Source organism: Talpa occidentalis, unplaced genomic scaffold (assembly GCF_014898055.3).
Source record: "Talpa occidentalis isolate TD23 unplaced genomic scaffold, MPIMG_talOcc4v2.1 talOcc4.15, whole genome shotgun sequence".
NCBI lineage: Eukaryota > Metazoa > Chordata > Mammalia > Eulipotyphla > Talpidae > Talpa > Talpa occidentalis.
In genome coordinates this window covers 24832681-24843719 of record NW_023601543.1, presented here as the reverse complement: position 1 = coordinate 24843719, position 11039 = coordinate 24832681, and the positions used below count along the sequence as shown (strand labels likewise).

Sequence of the window (11039 nt, the reverse complement as noted above, 5' to 3'; positions counted from 1 at the left end):
GCTGAATCTATCTTCTTCGTAAACATAATACACTGACATGGACTTCTTCCATCTCTTAGATGCACTATATTATTTTAGCAAATTACCTGGGATTAAACACAGCCAAAAAGGACTGCCTCTGGTGTGAGGGGGCAGAGATGTTGTGGAAAGTTCACAATACTTTGCAAGGACTTCTTCCTTTCCCAAATATACAAGTCTAAAGAGATGGCTGCCACACCGTGTGGAATGTATGACAACTGTCACCTTACAAAATGTGGTTCAAGTCATGGTTCCCAGGGCTAGCAAAAATTCTGGCAATGTGCTATAACCATGAAAGGAGTGGATATGGGTTTTTTTTTTTATTTTGATGTATTTATGTGGATAGAAAGTAGTTCTCCTGAAATGTGCTAGTTGTTATTTCTAATAGTTGAGGTTTTTTTCCTTATGACTAAAAGGTAATAGGTATGAGTATGAACACAACGGCACCTCTAACTCTATTTGGGATTCACTTGATAACTGAGCACGAATATGTAGTATGATCACGTCATTATTGAAAATGTCATGACTGGCTAAAAAATCACATCACCCTTCCTCTCTTCTCTCTCTCTCTCTAGATACACACACATACACACACCACACAAAATAATTCATTGGGAAGATAGTTAGGAAAAATATAACAATGCTGTTAACTGTGCCATTCCTATACTCACAGAGGAAAACCCTATAAAATGATCTGAGACAGCAAGAGAAGTGAGGTTGATTCTTAAGGGGATCCTTCATGTGACTCAGTATTGAAATAAGGATCAGGAAAGGGAAAAACCTTGCAAAGGCACTTCAAGAGAGGCAAGAGAAAAATTTAGAAATCTGGACAAACTGCTCAAAATCAGGGGCATTTTACAAAATACACACAGGCCCAGATCACAAAGATGCCTTTTCTTAAAATGAGGTTTTTGGGGTTTTTGAAAATATAAAAGGGTTTCCCATAATAAGCAATGGCAGAGTAGACAGCTGTGATCTTGAAGTCACTAAATATTTCCAGGTCTCAGATTCCTCATCACTAAAATGAGGGAGTGGGGCTATATTGCTAAAGTTCATTCCAGCCACTATGCTTCACGATGTAATATATCAGGCCTATTTCTTCTATTAATCTGGTTTCTAACTAATACATCCCCAAACCTCTAAGCCCCCACCCTCATCTAACTCCCCCCCTCCCTTCACCCTCCCAAACCCCTAAAAAACTGATCTTAATGAGACTGTCTGTAGATTTGTCACCTTAATGAAGGGCAGAGAGGTGACACAGACCAGAGGCCTATGGCAAAAGGCAGCCCTTCTGTTTCTGGGGACAGCCCCTCTGGCAGAGCCTGGAACCATGGCCTCCTTGGTCCTTGCCTGCACGTGCATTTTCTGTTGCTCTCCAGAAGGTATTCCAAGATGGAGTCACTGGCAGTGAGAAGAAGTAGCTAAGTATACTGCTGTAGCCCACCTCTCCTGCAACTGCAGCACAGTACTTTGGGCTTCTGATGCTATTCCCTTGGAGGTACGAGGCAAATATGCCTTTTAAGATGTCATGCTAAGAATTTGGGAAAAGAGAAGTAATTTCAAAGAAGTCACCAGAAATTCAAAGCATTTGACCGGTCACCAAAAATGCTTCCTCATTTTGCAAATGATTGGCAATTTGAGACTGGTGACCTAGCCAGTGAATCTGTGCTGGAGAAGAAATGAACACTAGGCAGACTGGTCTCAGGAAAAGTCAGTGAGCTGTGTTCCTGGCTACAAACTGACCACAAAAGTCTGCACACAGCAACTCATGCAACAATCCATTAAGGCCTCTGATGGTCTCACTCCCCCTAAGAGAGAGGAAGTTGTATATCACTCAGCTAACTTACTTTCCTAGCATCTGAAAGCAATATATTAATTATCCAAATGCATAAATTACTCCCAAGTATATATATGAATGTATTAACCTCCAGGAGGGAACCAAAAGAATCCACTTCCAAAGCACCACTGAAATGAAATAAACACAATTCTCTGGCACAGGGCAGCTGGGAATTGGAAGGGAAAATTAGCTCCAGCACCCGTCCACATTCTAGTACCCCCTGCCTTTTCTCCAGCTTATCTAGCTCCTAAAACTATTTCCTTTCATGAGCCCAAGGTGAGAGCTCTCTCTGGATGCTGTCTAGATGGTAACAATGCAAAACAGCACGCACACAAATTCTCTTCGGCTTCCCGCTTCTGAACTACATGTTACAAACTGTCTTTCAAACATACTGTGCTCTTCAATGAAAAATGATCTGAAGTATGGAAATGCTAGACAAATTTAGGAAGATTGAAATCATTGGCATATATCCAGCTATCACAAGTCCCAGTATTTTTATAAATCCCCACAATAAACCTTAGAGCACATTCTGATTAATTTGTCTTTAAAAGTACACACTAAGTGTACCAGAAGAGGCTGGAACTCGTATGGTATTACTTAAGTACTATGTTGTTTCAGTAAAAAGGTCCTTAAAAACATCCCCCCACCCTTGTCTTCACCCTCAACATAAGAACAACAAAAGGGAAAAATGATTAAAAGCATTCTTGCTGATAAACTGCAACTCTTGACTAGGCCCTTCAGATGAGATATTCCACCATCTCTGCATCAGGCTCCTGTCCCAGGATCTGAATGGCAGCTTTTCTTTCCAGAGTATTGCAGTGGAAAACAGGGCCATCTGAAAGGAAATAAAGGGTTGGAAAGGATTTAGGGACAAGGTAAAAACTCAGATTTCTAGAAATAGCTTTAGAGCCCCCATGAAGCCAACGGCAGAGGGGATGATGCCTGCCACCCCCCATTATTCACCTGAGCACGGACTTCTGCTGGGAGAACCACCTTTACTCATTCCCATTCCCACGCCATGCCCAAGAGTCATTTCCAGACTCTCTGCCATTATCTCTTCAGATTAGTTCCCTTTACAACATGAGAAACCCTTTCCCATTGACCCACTGTGGCGGGAGAGCAGGCGCCAGCAAATAGATCGATCATTGCAGACGGGACTGAAAGTCCCCTGTCAGGGAGGAAGAAACATTACCCGTCTTGTCTGGATTGCAGGTCAGACTTGGTATAGACAAACGACGTGGTCCAGAACCGGCAGCTGGACTTGCAGGAGCCTCAGACGGACCCACAGCTGGAGCTGAAGCCGGAGATGGAGTAGCAGCCACAGTCGGAGCTGGAGTTGGTGCCTGAGTCGGAGCTGGAGCAGAAGCTTGAGCCGCTGCTGGAGCCGGAACCGGAGTTGAAGCTGGAGCTGGAACCGGAGCCGAAGCAGCTGGAGCAACCTGAACAGCAGCAGCGGCAGCAGCAGCAGCAGCAGCAGCGACGGCAGCAGCAGCGGCAGCAGCAGCAGGAGCAGGAGTAGGAGCAGGAGCAGCAGGAGCAACAGCAGAGGCAGCAGCTGGAATCTGAGCAGCAGCAGCTGGAGAAACAGCAGCAGCAAGAGCAGCAGTTGCTGGCGGTGGGGTGGCAGTGGCAGCAGCAACAGCTGGTGCAGCAGCAGCAACTGGAGCAGCTACCATGGTGGTGGTGTTGGTGGCAGCGGTGGCAGTATTGGTGGCAGCATTGGCAGTGATGGCAGCAGCAGTGGCGGCAGCAGCAACTGGAGCAGGAACAGAGATGTGAGCAACAGCTGTGGTTTTGTTCGGTTCCGTTCCCCGTTCTGTTTGGGTGCTGCAGTCTCGGCTGCCCGTCTTAGAGTGAGCTGAGAGCAGGGGAGTTGAGGGCGGCACCGGTGAGGGTGTAGAAGGGACAGATTCCCCACGGTAGTCTCCACCCAGAAGGATCCCTGCAAAAGAAAAGAGTGAAAGAGGTTAGAAAACTGTAGGTTATGCAAATACAGACCTCTGATTTCCTTCTCCCTTGCTGGAGATTCAGGAGAATTCTGCACTGGACTCAAGTCTAAAATCCTTATCATGCAAGAATCCAGTGGTCAGGAGCCTCCTATCACAGCTAAAAGTTCCTTTCAAATTTAGTGGATTCCTTTGGTTCTCATTCCAACCCCCAGCACAATGTATCAATGTATTAAAGCTTTAAGTGTCCTGGTATCTGTTTTCATGTATTTTCCCAATAGTGATTGATTTCTACCAAGTCGTCAGAACACTTCTACACAGTTTCACTTATAACCAATACCATCCACTATCAGACAGGTAGAAAGGATCAGAGGGAAAGAAGTTCGTGGTCATAGATGAACATGATAATAACTGTGTAATCTAAGGTTCGAAACACGATCATGGTCCCCCAAACGCCTCCTCTAGTCAAAGGACAGTGCAAGTGCCAGAGGGCCAAGAAAGGTATTTGGAACAAAAAGATGGAAAATAAAAAAAATATATAGCTTGCTTCCTCAGACTTGAAAAATGTGCCTTGTGGTAGCCACAATACTTCTGGGCTTTTGATGAGTGGAGAACGAATGGAAAGAAAAAGTACATTCTGTTCTCATCTCAGAACATTCTGGTCACAAAAACCTGCCACCCGGCTCTAGTTAGCTTCCCTGGAACTCCCAGTCCTCCTATTATATGGGAGGAAGGAACACAGAAAAAATTTGGAATTTTGGCATTTTGAATGACATGAATGGTGCATGGGCTTTGGACAAAGACAAAAAGGTCCCGCAGGACAAAGGTCAAATCTGAGAAATGATTAGAGAAAACTGAAGCTGTCTTTCTTCCCAACCAAAGAGAACTCAGGATTCTTCTAAAGCCTTGGCTTCTATCAATGTTCTCTCAGCATCAATGAAAATTCAGTGTGGAGGAGCTGCTTAGTGTGCAGTTTTCCTCTCAGGAGGACAAAACCTGATCTAGTGTGTCTTCCTCTCTAGAATCTGTATTATTAACCCCTTTCCTTGCTACATGGACGGGTATCTAAATCGGGGTTCCCTTTATTATTTTTTTTAATTTATTTATTTATTCAAGCACTGGGTACAGTCAGAAGCGCGGGAGGGTGAGAGGATTCACCAGAGCCAGAGCGGGGAGCAGAACGGGCAGACTGACGAAGTACACTGCTGAGGGGAGCAGCGGGCGGCAGGAGGGGTCTGCGCGCCATGTGGGACCCTCGCCGGTGGCCAGGGATTGAACCGGCGCTGCAGAGGCTGCGGGCAGCTTCGCAGCCCAGAGCTCAACCGCTGCGCCACCAGGGGAGGCCCAATCAGGGTTCCCTTTAAACGTGTCACTTTAGGGCCTCCCCGGTGGCGCAGCGGTTGAGCGCTGGGCTGCGAAGCTGCCCGCAGCCTCTGCAGCGCCGGTTCAATCCCTGGCCACCGGCGAGGGTCCCACATGGCGCGCAGACCCCTCCTGCCGCCCGCTGCTCCCCTCAGCAGTGTACTTCGTCAGTCTGCCCGTTCTGCTCCCCGCTCTGGCTCTGGTGAATCCTCTCACCCTCCCGCGCTTCTGACTGTACCCAGTGCTTGTATAAATAAATAAATAAATGTTTAAAAAAAATAATAAACGTGTCGCTTTAATTTTCCTTATTCACTGTCATTACCCAGGCTTCCCTTCCAGCTCTTGTCATCCCTCTTCTCCTCCATGATGGGCGTGCCAGTCAGGGTGGAAGAGTGGGAGAGCAAGCCTGATCCAGCATTGGAAATGGACATCAGAGACTTTGCTGGGCGCATGGACGAGAGCTGCTCTGTCTTACTTGGCTCTTTCCGGGAACGCTGCTGGAGCACTTTGATCATGGCATCCTTCTCAATAATCTGGGCGTGAAGGGTCTTAATCCTAGGAGGCAATGACAAAGAACATATAAAGACCGATTGTCACCTCATGTTCAATTCTCACTGCTGACATGAACTTGAACTTCCATTACCGTTCCAACTAAAGGGTGGTCTCCTTATTTCTGAGCTGGAAGACACAGGATGAGTGTAGTACATTTTTAAAATGCATTTCTGCACACTCCAATGGATGCAAGAGCATCCAGACGTTGTTGCTTAAATCTTAAGAGGCCAAAGTAAAATATCAGCAAAAAGAAAGACCACAGTGGGTGCTATAAGTGAAGAATCTGAGTCACTGGAAGTGATGGACTCAATGAGAACATGAGTACTTTTATGAATGGGGCACAACTTTCAGGTTTAAATAAACGTTCATGAGTTTACAAGAGACATCAGGTATCCTACTCCCCTATTTGAATGAATGTTCCTTTATGGAGCACTCTGCTGTATCACAGAGTTGAGGTGCAGTGCTAGAAAGAAAATCCTAGAGTGTAAATGCCAACAATTCGGTTCTGGCACAGAGCAGATGGAAAATAATCACCAAGGTCAATGGGGAAAGTAATGCTACTCAGAATTCCAGAGTTCATAGGAATCAGCAAGGCAAAGGTCGTCACAACTCAAATCCTAAGTAACAGATTGGCAGGAGTGCAGGGGTGCAGAGGTTGGGGATGGCTGCAGTATCAGGTTTCCCAGCCCTGAGTGAAAATGTGTACCTTTCTCTGCTGGCATATCTGGTCTCTATACCAATTTCTTAGATCAACCATAGACTAGATCAACATTTTACCTGCCCTCCATGTCAAGGCAACGCTTGTTGGCCATCAAGATTTCTTCCTCTTCCTTCTGGATGCGAGCCTCTAGAGCTGTATCATAGCTGGTGTTAGGAGAGTGGCTGATGACTGTTGTGTCCCTGAGAAAGAAAATAGCAGCAATAATGATGGGAAGGCAGCAAAATCAATGAATCCTAGTTCCCTCCTGTGTCAAAGGTATTGCTGGAATACCCTAACCTGGGAGCAAACTCATCAGGAACATTGGTTTCTAAGTGACATCCTGATAAGAGCTTCCAAGATCAAAAGGGTTCAGCTTTCAATTCTAGAAGAGATTACTGATATGGACATAGTTGTAAAAGTCAGTGAAGTTCTATGAGATGCAGACAGGTTTGCCTTCAGAACTAGACAGACATTCTCCCAAAGCCTGCTGGCAGAGTCCCTTCAAGTTTTCAGATCATGACCAGGCAGTAGGAAGATATTTATTTTATGTTTTATATTATTATTTATATTAGATTTCCACTTTATTCTCATGACAGTCATGAAGGGGATAAGGAAATCAGCAAATGTATTGTTACAGACAATAGTAGCTATATCTGAGTACTAGAAACAAACTGTAGATATTTCAACAGGTAGCACCAGATAGGGCATGTGAGCTGAGTGAGAAGCAGGAACTTTGAGTCAAAGCCACCTGGTTCCTATCTAACCTACATCTGGAACATTCTAGCACCAAGTTAATGAGGCTACTCCAAATAAGTGACTATTCTCGGCCAGAGTTCCAACTGCATGAGGGACCATCATGTTTCAACTAAACATGTCTCAGGACATTAAGTCAAAGATTAATTAATGAGGAGAGGACTGAGTGTGGGAGGGGAAGGGAAGGGAGAGGTGAACAGAGAAGAGGGGAGGGGAGAGGAGGGGAGAGGAGGGGAGAGGAGGGGAGAGGAGGGGAGAGGAGGGGAGGGGAGTGTCTAGCTCATGGGCAAGGTGGCTGTCTACACAGCACAGGAAAAGGAAATATGGGAATCCTATATTTTCCTGATAACTCAGGTCATGCTTCTTTCATTTAGCTCATTTACAACTAAGAGGGAAGAGAATGGAGAAAACTGGATCCTATTTGAGTAACTTAGACCGAAAGAAAAAAAAAAGGATTAGGGAGAATATTGATGTAATTATATTGCTCTTAAAGGAAATCAGACAATGGGCCTAGAAAACAATGAACTGGCACTGCTTCGTTATACTTCCTATGAGAACGAGGATCTGTGGAAGAACTCCAGGCATATTTTCTGCTGGCAGCTAGCTATGTTCTCTTAGCTTAGAGTCTGTGACCACTTACAGACTGTGACCAGTACTGAGGAGGGTGAAGGGGCAGGGAAATGAAGAGGTGAAAAATTGGTATTAAAGCTGGAGAATTCTGATGAACTTCTGCAAAATTACCATTTCCCAAAATGTTTGCACCTTATATGCAAGGCTGAAATAATTTATGTGAACAGTGCACTAGCTGGACAGCAAGAAGAGAAAGGACTATAGTGGTTCTCAGCATGTGCTATGTTCAAAATACTTCAGTTTCTCAGAATTCTATGCTTCCCCTGGGGCAGCTCACTGGCTTGCAGTCCTACTAGGGATAACTTCTGTGCTGCAGAGTACCCAAGAGGAAGCAGTACGGAGTAGTGCTAAGAGCACAGGATGTATCCTGTGATCCTATGATCTACACTGCAGTCATAGCCCAGCTTGCCCAAGTTCTCTGCCACTAACAAACTCTGAGTCCAGGAAGTCAGTTAACTGTGCTAAGCCTCCGTCTCCTCATATGCAAACTGGAAAGGGTAATAGTCCTTGTACCTTGTACCTCATGGGGTAAAATAAAAATATGCAGGTAAAACACACAGTGCCAGGCACAGTAAAAACAGTCAATAAAGTCATTATTAAGAGAGAAATGTGTAGGCAGAAAGAATAACATACAAGAGAATATAATTTGAAAGAATTCCAGCTCTCGGTATCATGCTGGAGGCAACTCCTGTAGTGCAGAGTTGCAATGTGATGGCTGAGGCTTTGGAGCCAGGCCTCGCTTAAAAGTGCATGGTGTCTATGGCTACTGGGGACTTGAGCATAAGGTTGTCACTGGGGGAGCCAGTGCTGGCTTCCTGCCAATTTCATTGCATAAAAGACCGTTTTGGGGACTCAGCACTGCCAGCTAATTGATATGGAAACCGTGAGCTCCTCAGGAATGGAGCCTGAATGTGGGGCACTTAGTGAATTCCTACAGAAATGCCAGGATGGCCTTCAGTATCAATATTCCTTCTTGCAGGCTGGGGTTGCTAAGCCAATGGCTTGAGCAAAAGCAAGAAAGCAGTTTGAAGGATCAACTTGACCCGCTCACTTCCAACAATCTGAGTCTACCCTTAAGCTCATCAGAAGGATGCTAGGCCTGAAAGCACGACTTGCAACCCCCAAACCATATATCCCTGAATTTGACATCCTCCATCTCAAATTCTTAAGTAAACAGTTTCTGGCAACAATCAGCTTCTCTCTCTTCCTCCTTTCTCCGACAAGGTTATTCCTATCACATTACTTACACGGCTTTCTAGAATGTCGCCCATGACCTCTTAATTAAAACATCTAGTGGCCTTTTAAACTTCAAGTCCATCTTTTCCTATAGGTGGCATTCTCTTGTTTATTTAATATGTGAACTCAACCATGAGCAGAGCACCATGTTTGAAGTTACTGAGAGGCTGCAGAGTGGAGAGACATGGATAAAACTAGTCCCTGACTGCAGCAAACTCATAAGAGGAGACAAAAAGAGTAAATAATTAACTATTACAGAAATGAGTTTGGACTTTATTCCAATAGGCACTGCAAATTATTAAAGCTTTTGAAGGGGGATGAAATAATCCAAGCTGTGTTTTAGGAAGATAGCATTATCTCTTGCTGAAATGTGATGGGGGGATTAGCAGGGCAGTACACTGGAATCAGGCAAACCAGTCAGAGAGGTTATTGTAATCATCCCAGCAAGAGATAATGATAAAATGAACCGGTGAAGTGGCTAGGGAAATGAAAACAGGCTACAGGAGGGAGAATCACTGGAACTTGGAACCTATTTAAATGTGGACATTAGGGAGAGGGAAGAATGAATTAGAACTTTGTTGTTACTAATTCAAATGTCTGGAAAAGATGGCAGACTGCTCCTTTTCTGTGATAGGAAACCAAGGAGATTTGGGGGAAAATATAATGGGTTTTGCTTTTAGTTACAATGGAGTCAAAGTGTCTTATGAATGGTATGTGACATCTGAAATATGTTGAAAATTCGAACCTCCTCTCAGAATTATTGTCTGAAGCTATAGTAGAGAATAAGATAACTAAGACAGAACATACAATACAAAAGCTGAGGAGGTGATCAGCTTCTGTCTTCCTATTTCCCTTTCTTCCTTTTTTCTCAATTACCTCTATCCCCCCCAAAACAAAACATTGTACATTCCGAGAAAAGCAGCAACCTGACAGAGTAAATGCAAACTGATCATCGTGTGTGTTATCTTTTTTTATCTACTTGCTGTTCTTCAGAAATAAATTCACCATTTATGAGCTGAAACTAAAAATCTGCGTTGTCAGATCCGTTCTTCTGGGACTGAACTCCTACTTGATAGTAATTTTCCTCATCTATATTAAGCATCTAGAAAGGGCTATCTAGGAAAACAATTAGTGTGGAGCTCTAATTCAGGCCATATTATTGTGATTACTTTTAATATATCTCAGTGACTAAACAATAAGTCTCAAATAGCATCTCATGTACAGTTAATAAGACCTATGCCACCACTTTTGAAATCATTATATCTGAGAGCAGCAGAGATTAGTGGTTAAGAGGTCAAAAATGTAGATTTAAATCCTGCTTCTTCTGCCATTGGCAACTGTGTGTGATTTTGTACAAACTATTTAAATTGTCACTGTGTCAGGTCCTTCATCTGTAGAATGTTGAATAATACTTAAAGAACTTTTGTGAGGATAAACAATAAATGTCAATTGCTTAGAAGAGCAGAGTACCTTTTATAGTAAGCACTACATGTGCTTGAGAACATTCTCAGCCTTTTGACCAAAACAAACATTTGAAGTATCATATATTTATTTTAAGTATCATATATTTATTATAAGACCTTTTTTCTTATGTGCAGGCTGGGGTTGCTAAGCCAATGGCTTGAGCAAAAGCAAGAAAGCAGTTTGAAGGATCAACTTGACCCGCTCACTTCCAACAATCTGTTGGAAGTCATCAGTTCATTTTCTATATGGGCCCTCTTAACTTTTCATCAATGAGTAAAATTCACGTAGCCACACAACTGACCAGAGACACAGCACTGACCTATCTGATGTCTAGGTGCATCTGAGGATAGAGGGCAACACCAGCAGTTTCCATATTGATTAAAATACCTATCCCAGACCCTTTAAAGCCAGCTCTAGCTTTTCATACCCTGATCTTGTCTTCATTTGAATAGCAATGATTTCTTCCATTGACAGCTTTCCCTCTGACAAGAGGAGCTCTTTGAATCAAAGAGCTGGAAAGGGTATATAAATAGATCACCTA

The 11039-nt window shown here is 43.9% G+C and overlaps 1 protein-coding gene across 4 annotated transcripts in view; it reads right to left on the bottom strand.

Annotated features, from left to right (window-relative positions):
• Nucleotides 1-1200: 1200 nt before the first annotated feature.
• Nucleotides 1201-11039, bottom strand: part of AMOT (angiomotin) — a 61084-nt gene continuing 51245 nt past the window's right edge. For 3 of the 4 annotated variants that reach the window (XM_054695598.1, XM_037512053.2, XM_037512054.2), the window contains 4 exons: nt 6493-6615; nt 5486-5718; nt 3048-3797; nt 1201-2690 (listed from right to left, as the gene is read on the bottom strand). In XM_054695598.1, the coding sequence (XP_054551573.1) occupies nt 2593-2690; nt 3048-3797; nt 5486-5718; nt 6493-6615 (1204 nt within the window). In that variant the 3' untranslated portion in view covers nt 1201-2592. The remainder of the gene's footprint in view (nt 2691-3047; nt 3798-5485; nt 5719-6492; nt 6616-11039) is intronic. The other variant, XM_054695599.1, reaches the window with a different exon arrangement.